Source organism: Rattus norvegicus, chromosome 12, assembly GCF_021556685.1.
Source record: "Rattus norvegicus strain SHRSP/BbbUtx chromosome 12, alternate assembly SHRSP_T2T, whole genome shotgun sequence".
Lineage (NCBI taxonomy): Eukaryota > Metazoa > Chordata > Mammalia > Rodentia > Muridae > Rattus > Rattus norvegicus.
The window spans coordinates 34,122,482-34,146,967 of NC_141545.1; the positions used below are offsets into that span (position 1 = coordinate 34,122,482).

Below are 24,486 nucleotides of genomic sequence, written 5' to 3' on the forward strand. Positions count from 1 at the left end.
TTCGTCCCATTCACAGGTTTGGCATTGTGAAGCCCAGGTATCTGAGCCTTGCCTGGCTTGGCCACAGGTCACCCCACAGGAACACAGGAAGTTCCAACCATCCCCTTTCTTCCTTTAAAAGACAGACTTGGGGGATTGAATTTCCTTTTTTAGTTTGTTACAGTTTATTGGGAAACAATAGTAAAGACTCATCCACCAATTTAAAACCAAACTAGAACGCCAATGTTATAGAACCTCAATGCCTATATGAGTGCTTTATGGCTTTTTTGTTTGTTTCTTTTGTTTTTGTTTTTTTGACAGAGTTTCTCTGGGTAGCCTTGGCTGTCCTGGAAATTGCTCTGCAGACCAGGCTGGCCTCAGAGATTTGCCTGCCTCTGCCTCCTGATGGCTGGGAATAAAGTGTGCACCACCATGCCAGCTTTCTTACCAAATGCTACATGAAACTAGCAGGGTCAAACAGAATCGCATTGCCGTGCACCCCTCCCTCATTTGAAGGGATTATGGAGTTATCCGTAAAGAATATCTTTATCATACAGATCCTCTCCAATGGATCAAGACTCGAACACTGAGGGAAAGTGACTTCAGAAGTTAACAGGTAAGTGTACCTTCATGCTTCCCTGGTATAAGTCAGTTCACTAACACCCATACCATTACACACGATTTACTTGCGTGCCTGCTGCTTCACCTCGGTAAGAGTGACAGCTGTCCACAGCACAAGAACGAGCAGGAGCCACACCAGGGATAAGATTTACCCCTGGGTGAGAGCTGACTCAAATCCTCATAACCACCACGCTTTTTGAGGTACTGAGCGTTATGAAACTAAGGATTTTTATTACGAAAAACTTGCCTTTGCAGATCCAAAGCCACCTACAGTTTGGACATATGGAGTAAGCAAAGCTTCTGTCCTACGAGCAGATCACACAGTAAACAAAAATCATACTGTCTTGCATTTTAAGTGGGACCAGAGACACTTAACATAGAGAGGATTATGCACTTCGGTTGCAGTATGCGACCACCAGAGAATGCCAACAACTACAGCATTTTACTTTGACCACTTAGGCTGTGTGAGGCCTGGTAAGGATGTCCTACTGTAGATGTTACCATGGTTACCTTTACCTGAAAGGATAGTTAAAGACAAGATGATGACAGCATCACCAGCACTTTCTTCACTATGGTTAGAATGTCAACAGCTCACAGTAGGACGGAGCCTGCTCGCCTGTTTCAGTCACAACTACAACATTTTATTTGGTGTTTTTCTGTCTTAGCATGTACGGCAGCAGGCTGGCGCTAGACTGCTCGCTCCTGCCGAAGTCTGAGTGCGGGGATCACAGGCACAGCTACTGCACCTGCCATACCCACGGCTTTCCAACTGCTTCCATCCTGGAGCCAGAGTGCTGGCAGGGCCCGAGGTGGGCAAGCAGCTCTGCTCTCAGCTCGGGAAAACATGACCCTGTCTCATAAAGCACAGGCCTCTATTTTAGCCTCTTGCAAGAACAAGTGGATAGAGGCCTCAGGTCCGCTGTGCAGCCAGGGCCGGTGCCTTCCAGGGCCTGCATTCCAGCTCTTGGTGCTGTGTGGACAGAGGAGCTAAAAGGGGGCCACAGTGCAAATACTCTTACTCTGTAGCAAGCCTGTACCTTGTCTTGGTACCCTATCTAAACTGTAAAAACTGAACACAAAAGATGGACTTGTCTCGGCCATAAAGTACCTGGGTTATTTAACCAGACAAACCAAAAGCTTCTTTTCTGATCCCACCTCGGCTACAGAAACGGATATTTGGGGGCTTTGAGAACAACCAGCCCTGACACTGTAAAACATTTTCACTGAAGGTTAAATTAAGACTGGTAGCCTACCGTAAGAGAAGAAATAATGGTCAGAAAGACTTCAGCTTCATTTTGTCTTTTAACTGAGAATTAAACTAAGGAGTAGGGTTTTGCTCCTTGGACCTGTAGACACTGAAGGTGTAATGTTATAAATAATGCCCCTGTATAAACCATGCAAATCTAAGTCTATTGTAAACTCAGGCTGGACAGACAGAGCACAGGTAAGAAGTCAGTGGCAGTCTGTGCCACACATTGAGATTAGCATGGGTAGGTGCAGGGAGCAAGGGCCTGGGAGCCCTCTCTCAAGGCCTGGGAACCATGAGGGAATTGCTCTTCCCTTTGTCTGGAGTAGAGGAAATCAGGGAGAACTGACTGGCCTGCATGAGCCTGATGGATTGGTGTGCCTGTGCGGTTTGGATCTGTAACACAAATTTTAGGTGTGTTAAAAAAATTAAAGCACGGCTGCAAAACTGTTCATTTAATAAAGAAATAGCAAGGTTTCTGCGTGTGTGTCGTAAAGGTTCAAAGTGTTGCTCTTCTAAGAACTAGAGACAAAGACTCTCCATGAAGACAAGTCTACCCCTAATGAAGACAGGAGGTCAGACATTTGTCAGTCCTGGGCTTGGTGTGGGTAAGGGAGAAAGCACAGTACTTTTAGCACATCCGAGAGAACACTGTGCATCCAAGAACATAGGACACCAGTGTCTATGAACAGGGCTGACACCACCCCAGAATAAGGTGAGCACCTGGAGTTAATAAATGCTGGGTGTGTGAGGTCACCCGAGCAGAGTCCAGGCCACCATGGGAACCCAGGGCAGGCGGAGAACTAAAGACTGACGCTCTGTCTCCATCTCACCACAGAATGCTGGGCTCCAAAACTAAGGGTGTGCTCTGGCATCCTGCAAGTACATGTTTACTAACTCTGCTGCCAGCAATGCTGACCTGCAATGGACACCTCGCGCCTTACGCAGAGGGCTTGTGGGTAGACTGGAGAGGCAGAGACGGAGAAGAGGAAACAGATGCACACGGGGCCTCACTCATGCTCACTTCAGGCACTGTGCAGAGCATCTGAGCACAGCCTGAGCGGAGGGCGGCTGCCCTGCAGTCAGAAGCACTCAGCACAGGGAAGTGCACTCACACAGACAACTCCAGCATGGCAGCCTATGAATGTCTACAACTCTGCACGTGTGCCAGGCTCATTTTATAACCTGTAGAGCCCTATCTCCCCATTCCCTAGGAGGCAGCCTCATGTTCTCAATCTACCATACGGCTAAAGATAGTCTTGAACACCGTGATCCTCCTGCCTCCACCCTCCAAGCACTAGGATCATAGGCAGCAGTCATTCATTGTGGGCTTTTTGTTTGAGTATTGATTTTTGAGAGTGGTCTTACTATGTAGCCATATTTAGCCTTCAAGTTGCTATCTAGACCAGGTTGGCCTTGAACTCCCAGAGATCCACCTGCCTCTGCCTCTGCCTCTGCCTCCTGAGTACTAGGAGGAAGTTTTATGCCCCCAAACCCAGTCCATTCACCTTATTTTAAGACTTTGCTCAGTAGGCTAGGTTGCCTTGACAATGGGCCCCAGCTATCCCCACCTCCCTATGCTAGAATTAGAGGTATGCACCACCATGCCCGGCTTAGTCACTCAAGCCCTCATGCTCTGCAGCAGGATGTACTGACTGAGCTACAACCCCGGTGTAGCTGAGACTGGCCTTAAACTGGAGCTCCTCTTGCTTCCACCTCGAGTGAAGTGTGAGTGAGCTATGCAGAGATAAGAAGCACAAGCCAATCATTGAACCTGCAGTGACTGGTGAGCTCGGAAAAGCCTGACAATGGTTTATGAAAGATCTCCTTTGGATTTGCAGACACACACATCCCACACACACTCCAGCCTGTGCTCATCTTACTGCTGGCTTTACAGAGTGCCAGGAGAAGTCTCAGAGTGTAGGGCAGGAAGGAGCAAGAGAGCATGAGTACCAGCACACCCACCTCGACCGCCGCACTGTCCGGTAGGCACTGGGCAGGGAGTGCTTTGCTTTTGAGTGGGATCTAGACCTGGGCTTGGAAGACGAGTGGTACTTGGGGGAGCGGGACCTCGTTCGAGACCGTTTTTTGTGCTTCTTCTTCTTCTTCTCTCTTTCTTCTTCTCTTGGTGGGTCTCTGCATCTACTTGAAGGCCTTTCTGGAGGCTTCCCTTCCAACATGGGCAGGGTTCTACCTCCAACCAGCAGAGGACAGGGCATGACACCAGTTTCCTGGAAACAGAAAAGTGAATGTGTGGGTGTCAATAGAGAATACAACACTTTGGGTAGATAGCTCTTATCTCCGAGGAAAGACCACCTTTCCGTGGTTATATATAAAAATCCCCTTGCTGTGTGAGCTGGATCAAACCTGTGATTGAAGCATGTGGGAGGCAGAGATAAGAAAACTTCTTTGAGTTTGAGGCCTGCTTGGACTACAAAGTTAATACTACACTGGCCTGGGTTAGAGTGAGTTTGTCTCAAAAGACAAACAAAATCTCTCTGGCCGTTCAGGAGAAATGTAGTTTTAACTAGTCATTGAATACTACATTGTTCTCATTTTGTGCCTGGAAGATTTACCAGTAGGTTTATGGAAAACGTCAAGGCAGACACTGTGTGATCAGCACCCCGTACTGCCCGAGCTGTGTGAAGCCCTGGGATGGGATGGGATGGGGATAGAAGTGGTGTGCACATGCATTTGTAAACCTGCAACTGTAGGGAGGTGGGCCCTGTCTTCCAAGGCAGCTGGTGAGTATCCCCTGTACACGACTCTTACAGAACTGCTAGCTCACAGTGAAAAAAGCTGCCCAGTGGGCTGAGCTGAGGCCAGATGGCTACCTGCAGTTATCAGCCTCTCCTTGAGCTCCCTGCTGCTTAGGCCACTCTGCTGAACCACAGACAGGCTCATCACCACTGATGGACTGTCCTCGGCTGCTGTATAGACTGCCAAAGATTTAACATGTCATTAACCTCTCTCTCTTCCTTTTTTTTTTGATAGGGTCACACCTATGTAGCTCTGGCTGGCTTGGAACTCATAGAGATTTGCCTGAGTGCTAGGATTAAAGGTGTGGGCCACCATATCCATCCAGTAACATCACTTTAAGATATCAGTTAAAATCATACCTGGATATGTAAAATTATCTCTATGACCAATGGCACTGGGCAGACCATGGTGGAATGCTGCCTTGTGGGCACCTGCCCGTCCCGAGGAGCTGGCTGGGCTAGTCTCTGCCCCGACAGATCTACTAGTACCACCTGTGACCTTCTCCCCTAACCTTTTGGAGCCTGTAGGAACTCCTGTCTACATCTATGTGGTAACTGGGTGAATGTGCCAACATCTGTAGGCCAAGTATATATATCAAGGTACTTGGCAAAGTCAAGGGAAGCATGGAACCAAGGTTCTTGAGATCAGTAACATTTTGGGTTTGACTATCATTTATAGACTGTTTATTATGGGCCCTTTTGTTTCAAAGCAATCAGACACTGATCACCAACTGCTCTCCTCACACAGCCTTTCTGTTGAGGAAGCTCTGCTGAGATAATCTTTGTGTGCACACGCAACCAGGGAGACCATTCCAATCAAACATCCATGGATTACAGACAGGGCCAAGGCTGGCAGACAAGAATGGAGCCACTCTGAGAGAAGGTACAAGCTGGGTCAGCACTGTGGTGCTGCCAGCAGGCTGATGACAAATGACTTTGATAGACTGAGTTCTCACAAAAACAGCCAGATTCTGAGAACAGAGTCAACCTTGCAACCATGACTTGTTTTTCTCTATCTGTAGCTGTGGTTACATACTTTATTTACTGTACGTTACCTGTTTCTCATTGTGTGCAAGTGGAGGTCAGAGGACAACTTTCTGAGTCAGCTGTCTCTTTCCACCACGTGGGTATCACGCCTGTTAGCCTTGGCAGCAAGCGTCCCTACCCACTGAACCTCCTCACACTGTCCTGTCCTAACATTCCCTCCACTTCCAGACGAGGTCTCACGGAGTGCAGGCTGACTCTGACCCTGTCATACGCAAGGATGACCCAGACCGTCTCAACCTCCCACCTCTACCTCTGTACTGCTGGCATTACAGCATGCTAACATATGTCGAGGACATGCCTAGGACCCTGTGCATGCCAGGTATGCACACTACCAACTGAGTTACAGTCCAGCCTTACAGATGTGTCTTAACCTCTGTTCACTGTCCAAAGGCTGGTGAAACAACAAGAGATTCAGTCAGGCTCCACATCCCTACCCAAGTACACCCTTACCAAGCGTCCTCTCCTTGATGTCCATGTCTCTCCACAGCTGCAGAGCTCATGCTCCTGCACTCCCTCCTGCAAGCCCCACACCACAGTGCCTCCCAAATGCCCTCATCCAAGGGTATAGTGCATAATGGCTGCCCCATCTGTGTGTACTCTGTTCCTCCATTTCTGCAGGAATAGGCTTTGTCTGAGGAACCAGAAGACAGCCTATCTCTGGAGCTCTGGGAAATGGGGGTCATGGTGCCCTAGTGGGGTTCTGTGACCTCTTTGAAAAGCTCATTCTGAGAAGGGCAGTGCGGAGGTTATCCCGAGGACAGAACCACTAAAAAGATGCTAGGCGGACTATGGAAACAGCAGCTCTGGACATCCAGGAGATGGGCAACTTTAACCATTGCAGACTCTAAAGTATCAATGTAATTAAAGTTAAAAGGGGTGAAGGAGTCAGGCACGGCGGCACATGCCTGCAACCCTAAAATGTGTGAGTTCTAGCCCCCCCTTTTCTTTCCAGCAATAGCAAACAAGGGCAAAGGGCTTGTCCTACATTAAGAAGGAAAGCCAAGTGCAGTAGTCTGAATGAAAATGGCCTCCACAGGCTCACAGGCAGTGCCACTATGGGGAGGTGTGGCCTCGGAGAAAGTATCTCCTTGGGGGTGGGCTCAGAACGCTCAGCTCCTCTCCAGCATTTCTGCCTAAGAGCCACCACGCTGCCTGTCATGATGATGATAGACTAAATCTCTGAACTGGAAGGCAGCCCCAGTTAAATGCTGGTTTTCACAGCAATACAACCTTAACTAAGACACCAAGCATAAAGGCTATTTAAAAACACTTGGAGACAGACAGGCACGACCAGAATTTTCCCTGAACATAGCCACCCCCAACCCTGTTCACTGAGGTTCCGGGAGCTAGGCACTGCTTCCCATCCCTCCACTCAAGAGCATCCTAAGGTACCATGTGAGGACCCTGTTCATGGTCAGCACTTAGGAAGGAGCTGCCTGGGTTCTCCATGACCTCTTGGTGTTGCGGATGAGCTCAGGGCCTCCCACACACTAGTGCTCTACCTCAGAGCTACACCCAAAGAAGACATGGGTGGCTGCTTTACCTTTCTAAAATTACAGTACAATACAGGATCTAGGTGCTGGCGTTGAGATCTCTGCCCCCAAGTGTAAGCTCAACAATGTGGCTGCAACCACTGAGGCCCTACATGGTGGCCATGAGCTGGGCTTCCTGATTAGGACCCACACCTATGTGTTCTGAGAGTGCAGCCGAGTCTGGTCTGTTTATAGGGTCTCAGGTTCTCTTCAGACTCAAAGCTATTAGCAAGTCTGGGACTATGCTGGAGGCAGGTGCTGGGCTGCTGGCCTCTGACACAGGCTAAAAAGCCAGAGGTGAGTCCAGACCAACTTTCATCTACTCCAAACCCACGCATGCCATCGGGACATCCTATGTACCTCAACTCCGAAAGTGCTCTCCTCAAGTTTTCCAACTTCTGCATCTGGAAGAGGGTTTTTTAAGGTCTGCAGAAACAAAGCAGCTTTCCTCTTCCGTTCAGCCTGAAGCTGCTTCTCCTTCGACTCCTTGGACGCCTGAGCTAGCTTTTCCCGGGCGGCAGCAGCAAGGCGGTCCTCCAGCTTTTGTTTTGCTAAGGAAAACAAGGAAGGCAGAGTCTATGGCAAGCAGCATTTTATTTCTGATTTTCATAGGCACCTTCTGGCTCTACAACACTGCCATTTCAATACTAACCTCAAAGCAGGTAGACACCTGGACAGACCAACACTTTGAGGAAAGTAAACTTATTATGGCTTTTGTGGGGAGGTACACTTTATTTTCAAAGGCAGCGAGGTTGAAGGGGTTCCACGATGGCAGAAGCTGGGCTGGACACCAGAAATCACAGAATGGCTCTCATGCACAGGAGCCCAGCACACTCCAAGTCGGCAAGGAATGATGCCCTGTACAAGTGTCTGAGTCCAGAGGGCATGACAAACTGCTGAGCTCGCACACAGGGAGCAGGCGCAAACACAGCAGTGTGACTGAAAGTGCACTGAGGGAGAGCACCTGTGGGCCCACAGCATGCCCTCCTCTGGAGGACACTGGCTCCAAGAGTCCTTTAGTCAGGGCTGTATGGTCTGTTCATGCGTACCCAGAAACACAAGCCAAGAAAAGCAGTTAGAACAGAAAAGCACAAATGCATTCACCGCGTAGCCACCTCACTGAGGAAGACAACTTATTTTGGAGACACAGAGGTCCCCAAAAGGCTGGGCAAGCTCTGCAGCACTGTTCCAGCCCCAGCCCATATGCTACTGGCCATGCTGTGACCCCTGAAGATGAACCAGGACTGAGAAATCAGCTCTGGCAGGCATCATCTTTAACGGCTGACGGTTCTGCTGAAAGACATTCCCACAAAGGGCCTCTCCCAGTGTGGTGCATTAACCAGAGCTGGGAGTCCAGGCCTGGTGTCTCACCCCGGGGCTGTCGTCCAAGTACAAAGTGCGTCTCCATTAGAGCCACCCGCTTAGCGCATTAGGCTGCTCTGAGTACACACCGCCAAGGGCACTGCATCAAGCTAAGGAGTGCACAGTACCACGGCATTGCACACAGGACTTGCAGAATGCCCCTGCATGGCTCCAGGCTTTAGTTCACAGTCTTAGCACAAAACTCTCACATTTGTCTTCTTTCTTTCAAGAACTTTAAAAGCTATCGACAAACCTTGCTTAGCTTCGAGCTCCTCTTGGGTAAGCTGCGGTTTCTTCTCCTCCACCACTGCAGAGGGAGGGGCTGCGGCTGGGCTGGGGTTGGCCACACTGCTTGTGCTTTCCTGGCACTCCCTGCTTTCCTCATCTTCCTCACTATCATCGTCCAGCTTGACGCGGTTTTTTTCCAGGGGAAGTAGGTCATTTTCTTTGGCTTTGATGGCAAAGCTTATTGGAGCAAAAGAAGCTGTTGGGAAAAGGTGACAATTGTGACGTATTTTTAGGCACCAGAGGTAGAATGCGCAGACACTGTCACAGGCACTACCACTTCCAGGAGGGCTGGCTGATAGGCAGATGGCATCTGCTGTGAAGGCACAGCGTGAGTATGCACACGTGTGTGTGAGTGTGCGGTCTACAGGTGGGGATGTAGGCAAAGGAGTCCGGTGTAATGTGCTCGGTTGGTAAGGCATCAGCCTGGGTGAGCAGTCTGAAGCCCGCCTGGCATGGGCAGCATCTTAGCACTGCCACAGCAGACACGTACCTGCTGAACACAGAGTGGTCACCTTCAGTCTTAAATGGTCAGTTTTTGTCATCTTCCTTTTTTAAACGTATTTATTTAGCATGCACACTTAGAGCACGCCATGAGTGCAGGTCAAGGTTAGAAGACGACTGGGAATTGGCTCTCTCCTATCACACAGGCTGTGGGCATAAAACTGAGGTTGGCAGAATTGGTGGCAAGTGTCTTTACCCACTGAGCCATCTTGTTAGTCCACTAATTTTCTTAAGTATATGAATTTTAATAGAATCTGGCATGCAGCTGAATTGGTATGAGTAGGCACGTGGCATGACTAAGAATCAGGCCTAGAAAACCTACAACTACATTAAAAAAAAGCCTTTTCCTCAAGCAAAATCCAAACCAAAACAACTGAAACCAAACAAACACAGAATTCATTTCTTTATTCAGTCAACATGGCAAGCATCATGTCAGATCTCGCTCTACACCTATTACAAACACTTGAAGGTGTAACAAAACCTCAGGTATTACACGCCCAAGCCCTGCACACTGAACACTTAAGAGACACACAAGGGCCTTAAAGGAGAAAGTCTTCTGCTTTATCTGCTTGTCAACAGCAAGTTCCTCTGTCACTCACTCTGCTGAGACTCCTAATGGCCACCTGGATGCAGTCAAATGCTATAGCCTTCACTCAGGACAGGCATCACGAAGCTACAGCGAAGGGGCAGCTCCAGTGCGATGAAAACCAGCTGACTGAGGACAGTGGGGGATGTGACTCACTGCAGTGCCCTTCCCTCCCCTCACCTACGCTTTGCTCTTCCCAGGGCAGGCTACTTGGCTATGTGGTGGGTTGAGGGTCTCCTCACCTACTGCTCTATGTTCCACGCCCCTGTGTGGGTTAAACAGAACACACACAGTGACACACACCCCTTTCAATGCCCCAGAGTGAGGAGAGCAGACTTACGCTGCACAGCACACTGTAAGTTGCTGCGGTGTGGTAATGCTGACCAAATACCAACCAAAGTTCTCAGCAGCTTGTATTACCACTGATCCTACACTCTCTCCAGAGGGCCAAGACCTGGTGTGATCCTTCTGCACTGTGCTCACGCTGGGATGGCCACCGTACCTGCTGCCTGCAGGATCCGATCCTTCTGGCACATCCGACCTTCAGGATTGGGTACAAAAGTGCATCTTTGAAGCACACCCATGGCCTTACAGCCTTTTCTACCTGTGGGTAGCTGCATGTGTGTGTACACACATATGTGTATTTGGAGAGGAGGTCTTAGCTATATTGCCTGGGGTGGTCTTAAACTCCTGAGTTCAAAGAACTCCCCTGCCTTAAACTCCTGACTAGGTGGAAATGCAGGTGAATGCACTTCCCAAAACTCCAGCTGAGTTTAGTTACATTATTATTATTTACTGTATACTGTTCTTGTGTGTTGCGTGGAGACCATAGGCTGGTGTCTTCCTCTGTATCCTCTGTCTTATGTGGAAGTGGTATCTACCAGTAGGTAGCGTGGATGGCCAGTGAGCTCTGAGAACTGTTTCTACTCCTCCTCAGCAAACAGGAGGGCCCAGCTACCCTTGGCTTAGCGTACTCTGCACAGTCAGCACTTTACCCACAGAACCATCTCCTTAGCCCTGATATTAATTAAAAAACCAAACCAAACCAAAAAACACCTAGTCTTAGACTTTTGTTTTAGATTTCTTTATTTATGTGCATGAATGTTTTACCTGCATAAATGTATGTGCACCTTCTTGGAGGTCAGACGAGTGTGCTGGATCCCCTAGGACCATGGTTACAGAAGGCTGTGAACCACTATGTGGCTTCTGGGAAATGAACCCAGGTCCTCTGTAAGGGCAAGAAGTGCCCTTACCTACAGAGCTGTCTCTCTTCAGGCCCAACTACCAATATGAGAAGAAAAACCAGAGCCTTGTGTAAACAAACCCAGCACACTAGCCTCTGATTTTTCTCTTCTGAAGAATGCCAATGCCCTCAGTCCATTTTCTGACCTAGAAAAGCTCTTTCTATAGGAAGGACATTAACCCTTTATCTCCCAGCCTATTGTCCTTGGGTATTTGCCTTTTAACTTTATTCTGGCTCTGCTTCCCTAGACCTGTAACTCTCTAATTCTAAGATGTCTGTTAACAATTCCTTTCCTTTTCTTCCTGCTCCCCTCTCTTCCTCTCTCTGCAGGGTCTTACCTAGGCTCATGAGGCTGTAACCTGGAGTCCCTGATCCTCCAGTGTTGGGATCATGGGCCTGCACTGCCCACACTGACCTGCACCTAGACACTGAACTTCTGGGATCACTGCTGTTAGACACCTTAGTCTTACTAAATCTATTCAATTGCAGGGGCTGTTGAGATGGCTCAGTGGGCAGGGCACTTGCTACAAGGTTGAGTTTGACCCCTTGAACACGCATGGTGGAGAGAAAGTCTGCCCGTCCAGCTTCAATTATCATTACACTACAGAAGTTTCAAAAGCAAAGTGCTTTCTCAGTGTCCGGGAAGTCGGCTTGCAGACAGGTGAAGGAGTGACCACACTAGAACTCTGGAACAGGTCCCACTGCCCATGTCCTGTCACTGATTTAGAACACAGCCAGATTCCACTCAATACTTTAATATCATGCTTCTCAGTGCTGAGGTCTACAGAACACTGAGCTTGAGAGCTTCTTAACTCCCTATCTCCCATCCACTCTGAAGGAGCTTTCCTGACAGAAATGGTCTGTTCTCCAGGGGGAATTACACCAGACTTTAATTTGTTTTGGCCTCTTGCCTGGTCCTAGCGGCTGCTAACCAATCAGTATTTCAAAAAATCTGCCAGACTAAAAATCTGTCACGTTTTCTTTCTCTTCTTGAAATTAATTTTGGCAATTTATGTTTTCTTCAAAATGGTATTTTTCCGTGACTTGAGTTTATTTCCATTTAAGGTGATGAGCATGCTTTGTGTATTTTAAAAAAAGATTTACAACTTTGTATTCATATCTGCATTTTTTTACTCTTGCACACACACAACATATTTTACTGATCTTTTTAAAAAATTACTTACTCAGTAATTTCTCCTTTAATTGTCAGCCCCCTGTTTCTGCTTTCCTTATGAACATTACAGACTTCTGAGGGGTTCCATCAGGAAGCTTGTATTTGAAACCCCACCTAAACTTGTGCAGGGCTGGGTTCTAGGCCTGTGCCACTGGCTGGGCTTCTGTCCCAAGCTCTGTCTTTTTCCATTTTGCCTCCTATGCCCCCCTTCCCCTCATGCTGAGGATTGAACAAACTCAAGCCACATCATACTGAACCCAACTCACTTCCTAGGTTCTTCCGTTCAATCTTTTTTTTTCCTGTTCACCTTATTCTGTTTCAGAATAGTATTTTATCGAATTGTTTGCCCCCGGCAGTGTAGAAGATAGAATCCAGGGGAAAGCTCGTTGATGTCCCTGACGTCCTTATTTTCGTGGACTCAGGACTTCAGGGTGCTGACATGCCTACAATCTTCTGTTCTAGCATCCAGATGTGCAGAGAAATAAGGCACAGACGTGCTTTCTTTCCTCTTTCAGAACTGTTTCTACCTGGATGAACTTCTTCCACATCTGTCCCTTCCTTTGAGACTTCTGAGAACTTCCTGGTCTGTCTTCTAGTAATCTGACCCCGGTGATTTTACCATGCTTAACCTAACAGCATTTCTGAGCAGTCTACTGGAGCTGTCAGATTATCAGTGGCTAAGTGACCTATGGATCTGCCCCATACTCAGGGCTGGAGGCTCAGCTTAGCACCTCAGAGTAGCAGGCTGGTCTCTTCCAGGCCTCACTGCAGGAGCACTGCGCAGCTGGCACTCCCATCTCAGGCTTCTCTGGCCAGGGAGGGCATGCTGTGGCTCTGCAGGTAGCCCAGGCAAGACCAGTCTGGAGGGTGCCTCCTGGATAACAGCCATGCCATGGATGTCTCCTAGCTAGTCCCAGTCTCCCACCTTCTCCTTGTTGGCAGTAGCTGTCCTGGGTTCACTGTCCTCTCTCTTCCTCCAGTTCCAGGTGGGCTGCCTGTCTTTCCAGCATGGGACAGCGTGTTGAATGGCTTCTGGGGCAGAAACTGTTGCTCTGATTGGTTTCTACCTCTGTTTATTTCAGCGAGGGCTGGAGGTAGCCAGTCACCCGACTTTCTAAATGGTGAGTTCCCAGTGACAGTCAGATTATTGTGACTCCAACCTCACACGGAGGCCAGTCCAGGTCAGGCAGGCAACTGCTGCCTGTAGCCCTTGCCATTCCTCTGCTCAGGCTCTCAGGCTCGTCTTCTGCGGCTGCCACTCCTGCACTAACCAGTGGCTCCCCAAAGGCCCCTCATCCTCCGTTTAATCTCAAAAGGCCAACGTTAGATAAAGCATCTGCTAGTAACCACAGGCCCCGGGGGAAGCCAAGTCCCACATGTTGTACAATCCACCTTTCCAGACAAAATGACTAGAGCCACCTGTCACCAGAGCCCAGCAGAGACCTCACTTATCTCTGAACACGCTTTTCTGTGGTCCCTTTTCCAGCACGTGGAGCTATGGCTTCTTCACATTCTACCACAGGGCTCTGCTAAGCAGTCTGAAGCAGCCTTTCTCCTGTCTTCCATTGTGCCAGCCACTTATATACATCTGTCCTGCTAGACTACTCATCTAGTCAGGGACAGGGCAAGGAGACCAAGTGTGAGAGAGCACAGCACTGCCTGACAAGGGTGCTCAAGGGAGCCTCTTGGACAAAGAAAACAAACCTCATCACAATTGTTTGTACAGGGGCTGGAGCTGAAAGCCAGTGGAGAGCACTTGCCCAGCCCAGGATCACAACTCAGCAGTTTTAGGTGGACAATGAAACATATTTGAAAATTTAGAAACACATCCACTAAATGACGTAAGCTAAAAGTAGATGGCTCCTCAGGCTAGCTTGTACCCACTGGGTTCCAAACACCATGTTGGAGAAGCAGGGCAAGTGAGCATGTCTGAACTTGTCACCTCTAGAAGGCAAGCCCAACAAGCCCCCATGGTTTGAGGTACCTAGTCCTGTCCCTCAGGAGGGAAGCCCACGAGGCCTGGGCTTCACCAGGACAGCGCACCTTTTACCAGCTTCCCGTCCACGGTGCTCTTGCTGGACCCAGCCTCCTTCTTCCCGCTGCCTCTTCCCCCAGTCTCTGCCATACCCTCAGGAGCGCCGTCCTCTCCAGCTTCACTTGACTCTTCAACAGCGGTTTCTGTGGGAGCCTCTTCAGCTGTTGATGCTGCCTGAAAAGAGAGCAATGTTATGTGACAGTTACATGTAGCTGTATTCTACAGTACACACATGTAATCTCAGCACTCATGAAGGGCAAGAAGACCAGTTCAAGGGCATCCTTGGGCCAGCAGTCTGAGGCTAGTCTATGCTACATGAATCTCTAAAAAAAAAAATCAAAACTCTCAATCTCTCAACCCACCTGCAACAATTGCATTTCAACTTCAAATCATTCTCATGTGCCTGCGTGCATGCATGGGTGCATGACTGGGGCTTTGACCCATGGCCTCTGGTATGCTAGGCAAGTGTTCTGCCACTGAGCTACATCCCCAGTCCCACTTGTATTTTTCACATCACAATCACCACTGACCGCAGAAGGACAAGCTATGTCAGTCTTAGCAAGTATTTCTGGCAGAATAAGCTCAAGAGTGTCCGGGACAGGGCAAAGTACCCCCAGTGCAAGGGACTGCGTGCTGTGGCAGCCGGAGTCTAGCTCTGCCCCTGGAAGGCAGTCAACAGCTCCAGTACATGCACCATGAGGTACACTACAGAGTCGTCAGAAGTATACTGTCACAGTGGCACACCTTAACCCCAGCACTTTAGAGGTAGAGGTAGGAGAATCAGGACCTGAAGGCTGGCCTGGGCTACATGAGACCATGTCTCAACTCTCCTCAATATTGTCAAAGTAGTCTCTGATGCTTGAAGCAACAGTGTTTTTTGTTGAGAACATGCTAGACTAGACAAATGATCACTGAAGCAGATCCAAGAGTTTCCACCTCCTGAAGGGATAGGCCAGACGCAGTGTAGACCTCAGAGTAAAGAGGAAGTCCCTTTTGCACCTGTCATCAGAGCTCCGTGCCTCCTCCACCTTCAGCACATACCTGTGTGCTACCGCCTCCTTCCTTCTGCAGGAAGAACTGCTTCTTAAACTCGTAGTAGGCGTTGTACTGGTGCCAGGGTTGAAGGAATTCAAATCTGTGAACAGGGAAGGATCTGGTGACTCAACATGAGCCACATGCAGCCCTCAGTGGTTAGAACTTCATAAATTGTACATGGCTTCAGTCCCGCTCTATCCACTGACATGTGAACAGAGCAGAGGGCTAACCCACCCTTGAGGGTCATATCACAGGGTCCATGTTTTATGCACACTGCCAGGCACAGGGGATAAGGACCCTTGGGAAGTGTGAATTCCGGCTTTTCAAACATCTATGTTGTCACTGCACAATAAAGACAACCACAAAAACCCTCTCCAACTCTAGAGATTTTAATAAGATAAAATATGTCTGCCTAAAGATACTCCAGGGAAGATGAAAGCACAAAGGAATCCTGACAGGATCAAAGAATGTTAAATGAAAACCCCAACCTCAGACACCAGACATGCCTAAAGGTTTTGACTTCTCTGCAAAATGGCGCTTGATCCTAGAAATTCATAAATGCCAAGCAGACATTGGCACTGAAATGTACAAATGCCAGGAAAACACACCCCAGCCCAACACTTAAACCCCTTCACCTTACCTCTGATCGTTCTTGGCTCGAACACTGGTCTCAAATTTAAGGCCATTTCTGGCGACGTACTCTGCCAGCTTGTCAATCACAGGCTGGATGTCAGGGGGCGGGGGTATGATGGCCACGGGAGCAAGCGCACTGTGGAGAAAAGGCGGTGAGCAACCCTGAACTAATAAAGAAGCATGGCTTGAGCCTGGCGCTGGTAGCTGGAGGGTCCTTTCGGTTCAGCCATGTAAGAGCAAGACTCGGTCTAAAGACAAGACGTCCCTTAACCTAATGAAGCCAGCTCCTGGGTTCTAACAGAGCCCAGCACCACTGTTGGGGTGAGAATGCACGAAGCTGTGTGAGTGACACCTTGTAAGTCCAACAGGCAAGACCCTATCTCAAAAAACAAAACAAACAAACAACTGGGACAGTGGAGATTAAAGAATGAGATCCAGGGGTTGGGGATTTGGCTCAGTGGTAGAGCGCTTGCCTAGCAAGCGCAAGGCCCTGGGTTCGGTCCCCAGCTCCGAAAAAAAGAAAAGAAAAAAAGAAAAAAAGAAAAAAAAAAAAGAATGAGGTCCAAAATTCCAGGGCTGGGTTCAGTCTTCCTCCTAAGTAGCGTTTGCCTTTAACCATGAACTACTTCTCGGTAACAAAACAAGGAAAAGCCAGTAAAATGGGAAAGAGGTTCAACAGCCTGCGCTGTGTTTACTTTCTCAGCAATGGCCCTGGAAATCATTCCCCACCCCCTCCCACATGCTAGGCCCCTGATCTGCTTCTGAGTGACACCCTAGCCCACATTCGGCATCTTAGCAGGACAAGAAAGAGGGGTTTTAGTCAAGCATTTCAGCAGCCTTTATGAGATCTCACACACACACACACACACACACACACACACACACACACACACACACACACACACACACCCAGCGCTCCTGTCCCTCTGCCATTGTTGGTTCTGCACTAGATGCTGTATGACTGTAGGACGTGAGATCTTGGAGCCCTCCCCTCCCCAATCAGTATGAAACCCTTTGAGCTCTGACAAGTTTAGTCCACCTCACTTGAACTCTGTCTAACACCACCCAGCTGAGGTTTCAAACACAACACAAGAGCAGCCCAGAATTTAGGAGCAGATATGGGATCAGTCCAAAGAGCCACATTTACATCTGCTTAGATTTCCCTGCTTTAGAACCATTTTTGGTACTAAAATGGGGTCCTGCCCTGTAGCCCATTTTATAGATGACCCTTCTTGATCCTCCTCAGGGCTAGAAATACAGGAATGGAACAACTGTATGGATTATCTAACTGGCTTTGAACTTTTCTTCTTTTGAGACAGGCATTCCCTGTACCGCTGACTGACTCATGATACAGATCAGGATGGCCTTGAACTCACAGAATGCCTGACCTGGCCTGGCTGTGTGGCCTTAAACTTTTAATCTTTCTGTCTCAGCCTTCCCAAAGCTGCGAGTCCAGGTGTGTGGTGACAATACATAATGACAGCCATAGGTATGCAATCCGGATTCACCCCAGGTCAACAACACCGGTGCACCGCAGCAGCCATCGTGCTGACTGAAGGTGGCACACACGTACCTTGTGGTGGTGGTTGTGGAGGTAACCCCGCTGCTTGACTCAGCTGTGGTTGGGGGTGGAGGAGGTGTGGTCCCAGGAGGTGGTGGTACAGTCGTGGTCACACCAGGTGAGCTGGACACAGTCACCCCAGCAGGAAGGGTGCTGTAGTAAGTAGCCACATCGATCCCGGGTGGGGGTGGTGCCAGGCAGTAGGTGCCATCTGGCAGCATGTAGTAGCTGTAGTACATGGCTGCCACGGTTGCTGTAAGAGACACGGTTTGTAAGCAAGAGGCCAGTGACAGGTAAAGCCAGCTACAATGTCCCTCAAAGGCTCACGTTTTAGACACTTGCTCCCCACTTACGGTGCCATTTGGGGAGGCTGTGGAACTTTTAAGGAAATGTAGCCTGGCAGGCTCTCCTCTTCCTGTCCCACAATATGAACAGGCACTGGCTCAGGCTCACACTCCACCATGGATTGGGACCCTCCAACAAACTTAACGCCATTCCTGCCAGTTAACTGATCACAGCAAAGAGACAATCACTAATACAATAGGGTGGCAGACGGTTAAGACAGAGACCCTGACCAAGTGCAGCATCCGCTACTCCCATCCCAACCACGATGCTTCAGTATCTGGAACAATGGGCAGTAGCAGGCAGGCACAGAACAGCCAATGTTAACAAGTGTGGACTTCCTAAACAACCCCTTCTTCCTTCGTGTACTTAACACAGAGTGGAAACCGCCCTGTAGGGATGACTGGAGGACGGCCCTCTCCCACGTGGTTGCTCAGGCGTCCGTGATCACACAGCTGAACTCCCCAACTCTCCCTCACTCCAACACCGACTACAGTTTTTGGAGTGTTTTTTCACTCTCCTGTTCGCTTTAGAAATTGCTGTCCATGTATGTACCATGGGACTGCAATATTCAGCTCACAAGTCTGCCGTCTCTACAGCTACCTCTGGCCTTTCCTGAGGTCAGCAGTGGTCAGTACCAACTTCCAGCTCACTTTATGCACAAAGGACAGCAACCTGATATGTGCTAACAACAGTCCTGAAAGGTACCCATCTTCTTTAAAATTCTTTTTTTTTTTTTCTTTTCTTTTTCTCGGAGCTGGGGACCGAACCCAGGGCCAAGCACTCTACCACTGAGCTAAATCCCCAACCCCTTCTTTAAAAGTCTTAGCATTTCTTTTTATTCTTACTATTATATGCATGAGTGTTTTTCCTGCATGTATGTATGCCTGGCATCTGCAGAGGTCATAAGAAGGTCACATTCCCACCCACACTGGAGATACAGAAGTTGTGAGCTGACATGTGGGTGTTGGGAATTGAACCCAGGTCCTGTTCAAGAACAAGTGCTTGTGACTGCTAAGCCAACTCTAGCTCTTCTCATTTTTTTTGAAAAAATGTTCAAACCCAGCACTGAGCACAGGAGGCTCAATGAAGTAACTGGGTTTTCATTTCTAATCCTCTTGCAGATAAATAGCAATGCTGGCAACACAGGGAATTAATTTCCTCTTCATTAGGATAGAAATGAAGGAATCTGACTTTCACTTGTTCACAGTGGCAGAGTAAAACACTGTGGATTGGGCAATACATGGCTGCTACTGAGGTAAATACACAGTGGAGCACTAATGCCTCAGAGGGGAGGAGACAGTCTTTCTAGCTCACACTGGTAAGATGTGTATGTATGTAGTCCCCACACGCTGTTGACAAAGTTGTGGTTGGACTGACTCACTTTGTATCAGGCATGTCATACATATGAAGTCCCAGTACCAACCCGGAGTAGTGTCACATAGCAGACTCTGGCACAGAGTTTGCATGGGGTATGCGGCACAGTGCCTTTCCACCTCTGTGCACAGAGACTCCTACATGTCTTCAGATAGCAGGGCTGGCAAGAAGACGGCCTCACTGGTGCCTGTTTCCCAGCACTGAGCACTCAGTGTTTGGTCAAGAAACACCATATTGTGCTGACAAGATGCCCAACTCAGTAACTTGGAGACCCACTCTAGGAACACCTGATAATTCTGGACACAGTATCACTCACAACTTAATCGACAACATTTGCGGTCACCTGCCTCCCTTGGACCTCTTACTCCACATGACACTCAAGACTTCAATTCACACCTCAGAGAGGAGGTAGTGTGTGGGCATAAAGCACCTTATATCCTGGCACCACAGATTCAAGACACCCATACTGTAACCACCATGCGTCCATTTCTCCACACTGCTCTTCCCAAAGCCCCATGCACAGTGTCAGGAAGGAAGCTGGATCTGCCCTTTCCTGTCAGGGGCACTTAAGCAGTGGACAGCCCCCCCCCCCCCGCCCCCCAATGGCCTGAGAGACAGGTTTCTTGACGATCCTGAGTCTATTAGCTCATCCTGTCCTTTGGATATTGGGTCTTGCTACCTCAAAATCACAAAGGCCACCACTCTGTCACTTCTGCCTCTGGTATGTGTACAGGGGTACACACACCTGTGGTAATTCCCTGCAATGCTAAGACTGTGGGCCTGCTACTGCCCCAAAGGTGGCACATTTTAGAATCAGTGACAAGTTTTTGGCAGCTCCTCATACACTCAGCGAGTAGAGCTTAGCTGTTCTGTTCTCACAGAACCCAGTGCTGAAATTCTGCAGTGACCACAGCTCACACTAGCCCAGTCCTGGCTGAGAGTCTCCATGGCTACCCACTCTAGCGGTGGAGCCTATAGCTCAGGCACTCCACAGTCGTGTCAGCAGCAGAGCCAGGCAGATTCCCAAGCACCTATCAGTACTAAGAGCAAGTGTCACCACACACGCACACTTATACACATGAAAATGCCCCCACTCACAGGCTATCTGATTTTATAATGCAAATTACAAATACACTATTTGACATTTTATAATCTTAAAGCCTTATGGTAGAAATCTTTCATAAAACTTAAGTATTATGTTTGTAATATCTTTGCAAAAACTTAGTTTACATTAAAAGTCACCTAATGATTTAAAGTTTCATATTCTACAAGATGAAAAAGGTGCCAGAGATCAGTCAAATAACCATTAGATGTACTTAATGCTACTGGGCTGTCCATTCAAACACAGCTCACAGCATTATCCAAAAAGACACCAGAATACACAAGTCATGAGGCTGAACAGGATGCTATCTCTTACAGGACAAAGAGGGAGTGCTAGAGAGTCAGCTCGCTGGACAGGAGTAAACACTGCTCTCGCAGAGGTTCCAAGTTTGGTTCCTAGCACCCACATTGGGCAGCTTTTACCCAGATATAAGCTCTAATTCCAGGGGATCCAACTCCCTCTTCTGGCCTCCACAGGCACCGTACACATACATGCCGAAAAACACTCATGCATGTAAAAGAAACCCCAAACCACCACCACCACCACCACCACCACCACCACCACCACCACCACCACCACCACCACCACCACTTTTAAAAAGTGGCACCTACTGCAGAAGATCTGGGTAGTGTAGCCATGCAGTGTAGGTACCTGGCTCAGGGCTGTTGTGCTCTTTGATGTGAGATTGCATCCCTAGGACAAGCTAGAGGCCTTGCTGCCTCAGCACGGTACACTGAACTTTCCAGGGTACTGCTTACTTCTCCATCTCGACATGGGGTCTTGCTCTGTTCCCAGAATGGCCTCTAAACCATGGTCTCAAGTGAGCGCCCTTCCTCAGTTTACTGAGGAGACAGGACTACAGGAACAAAGCACCATGCCTGACTAGGACTGGGATTTTAAGTGAGTAAAAATCTGTGACAGCATGCTAATAACGGTATTTCATGAGTACTGCAAAAACCCACACCAAGTGAGCCAACAGAGAAACTCCCCCAGGTGCCGGCCATCTAGACAGTGACACGGAAGGGGGAGCTGCTGACGTAGAGGCACACTTGGAAGCACTTTTCCATCTATTCAAAGTTTACTGTGCAATGACCCCTGGCAAGGCTGGTACTGTCTGCCTGACCATCTTTAACTCTTGAACTTGCTTTGTGGAGAATGGCCTTGAACTCCTCATCACCCAGGCTTCACCACCCCAGCACTAGAATTACAGCATGTTACCACACTCAAGTTTGATGCAGTGGTGGAGACTGAAGCTAGGGCTTTATGCTTGCTAGGCAGCCATTCTACCAACAGAGCCACACTCCAACCCTGTCTAACCATCTTCAGAGCCCTTCGCTCTTGCGCAGGTGTGTGCTGAGGGTCCCGAGACTTTCCTAAGGCACAGCTTTGACATTAAAGGAGACATGTTCAAAAACTCACAGGTCACCAGCTGAGACTTCTGAGAGGCAGCAGTGACCCACCTTCTGGCTGTCCCTGGTGCTGCACCCTCAAGGAAGGTGCAGGGCCACTGACTGCCCTGAGGCTATGCACCATTCACAACCTGTCCTCAACCCCCTCCTATACTATTCCTGCCTGTCCTTCAGCCTCCTTCCCACCTCTAGTTGGCTGACAGGCACTCCTCAGCCTTTTCTCAGGCCAAAGGCTTGCACTCTCCTCCTGTCTCCAGTCCCGGGCTGCATCTCTCGAGAACTCTTCACTCGGCACTCCTGTCTAGAGAGGTCATTCATGTTCCAAAATAACTGTGTCTCGAACTGCATTGGGCTTTCATCTATACCCTTCCGTCCTGCAGCTCTGCTCTAGGAAATGCCATGCCTCCTGTCAGATTTCCTGGGCCTCTCGGCTATACCTCTGCTCAGTATTCAGACAAGCTTCTGTTTGGAAGGCACTCCCACAAGCTCCTTCTTCCTTATCTTCTGGGGCCTCTGTGAGAATCACCCCAGCTCATGCCAGCTTTCTCTAAGTCTTTGGTCAACCCCTGATTACCCTTCCTAGGATTCTTGGTTGGAAACCCCTGTATGGCCGCTGTGTTGTGGGAACATCTGCCATTGAAAACACTGAGCCCTGCATAGCTATTTATTATTACATACGAATACTCATAAAGGTCTAACCTGCAAGTCAGGCACAGTAACAGTGACAATAGAAATTATCAATAGAATTAAACTACTACAGTAGTTGAAGTAATAGATGTTAGGTGAACAGGGTTATTCACCCAACGCCCAGGAAACAGTACACTTGTGACAAGTGGCCTGGGCACAAGAATGCAGCAGTGCCATCTGAGGGTCATCTGAGTGACACAACAATGAGGACGATTCCTAAGTGACTAGCAGGAGCGTAGTGTACTATATATAGCCCAGATCAGCTGGGCAAAGGGACAATTCAAGTCTCAGTGGGAAGGTCTGACAGTTCAAGATCTTATAACTCATAACACAGTACATAATTCAAAATTTTGACTTGCTTATTTCTGGAATTTTCCATTGAGCATCCTCAGACTGGATCCCACAGAAAGCAAAACTGCAGATGCAGGGCCTGCTATCTCTTCCCTTTTTCCCATCTGTTTTGTTCTCTAGAGTGCCGGTGCCAAACGGAAAGATTCTGTGCAGGCATTCCTGACATAGCACTGGCATGGACACGCTGTTCGGTAAATGCTCCAGTTGTACAGGAGAGAACAGGCAGTCTCAGCCGAGGGCAAGGGTGGGAAGTGGTAGCACAGAACACTCTAACAAAACTGGAGGGAAATCACATCTACATCATACTTCTAGAAACGTTAGCTTCCAGCGAAGCCTCTTGTAGCACGTTACTGGAGGATGAGCCCCAGTGAACAAACAAGAACCCCAAACAAACACAGGAGCTAATACAGCTGAGTGATGGAGAAGCCACAGGAAAGAACACTGCCCCAGATAAGAGTGACCAACTGGCAGACAGCTTCCAACAGCCAACACACGGGGCACAGTGACTGATGGACCAGCTTCTGCCTTTGGCTTCAGCAGCAGCCCCGAGGCTTGGAAAGATGGCATTATTAGATGTACATGACACATCATGACTGGTGGACCTGTAATGTGATTTCCAGGAAGGATTAACTGAGGGGAGAGGACCCTCCCTCAGAGTAAGTGACACCTTTCTGCAGCAGAGCAAACAGGAAGAGGATGTCCAAGAGAAGCTGCTGCTCTCCGGCCCGCCTTTGCTTTTTGCTCATGACTGCATCCCACTCTCCTGTTAGCACTGCCATCCATCATCCGACTCGGCCTCTTTGGCCCTGCTACATGAGCAGAGGCCAATGACTCCCCAGTACTCCTCTAGGCTTTCTGTGCCGACTCCAAAGGCATCTAGCAGCCTAGTGGACTGTGCTCCTATATTTGGTTCTCAGTCTTTTCTGTGGGTAGATGGCTAAAATGACGTCAACCAGACCAGTCTGTGCCAGTCCTGTGAATCATCTTGTAACATACACACACTATTCTTTTGCCAGGAGAACCATGCCTAATACAGACTGTGGTACCAGGAATGGGTCCAAAATAACTGCAAAAAATCCCTGTAACAAGTCCAGCTGCTCTACCATGTGGAACACATAATCTAGCAAAGCCAACACTACTGTGGTGTCAGTGGTAAAGAGGGGTGATGTTTGGGGTCTTCGAGGACCACACAGGTGAATCACAGTGGAAGCCTTTGGGACTTTGGAGCAAGGCCTTGCTCTCACCTACAGACAATGATTTTCAGAGACAGCTCTTGGCCTGCTATGGGGGCTTGGTGGAAACTGAGAATATGACAATGGGCTACTAAGTTACCACGTGATTTGAATTGCCCATCACAGGCTAGGCATTACCTACCAAGCCATAAAGTTAGAGGTGCAAAGCAGCAAACCAACATCAGTTGGAAGTGATAGTTATGTGACTGAGATGGAACAGGTAGTAAATGAAGTTACCCAAATGCCTGGTACAACTTCAACAATGCCTTCTGTCCCCAAGTACTGCCTCATGAGGTATGCTCTGTGACTGGATGACTACAGAGAACCAAAGCAAGGCCTGGTTTATTAACAGTGCTACCCTTTGTAGAGGCCATCCACCAGAAG

General features: G+C 48.7%; 1 protein-coding gene across 20 annotated transcripts in view; it reads right to left on the bottom strand.

Moving 5' to 3' along the window:
• Nucleotides 1–24,486, bottom strand: part of Sfswap (splicing factor SWAP) — a 70,317-nt gene that overhangs the window by 12,343 nt on the left and 33,488 nt on the right. For 12 of the 20 annotated variants that reach the window (XM_087578386.1, XM_087578385.1, XM_087578382.1 and 9 more), the window contains exons 8-14: nt 17,615–17,855; nt 16,049–16,177; nt 15,415–15,508; nt 14,382–14,547; nt 8,800–9,030; nt 7,545–7,735; nt 3,812–4,077 (exon numbers count right to left, since the gene is read on the bottom strand). In XM_087578386.1, the coding sequence (XP_087434512.1) occupies nt 3,812–4,077; nt 7,545–7,735; nt 8,800–9,030; nt 14,382–14,547; nt 15,415–15,508; nt 16,049–16,177; nt 17,615–17,855 (1,318 nt within the window). 20 annotated transcript variants of the gene reach the window in all.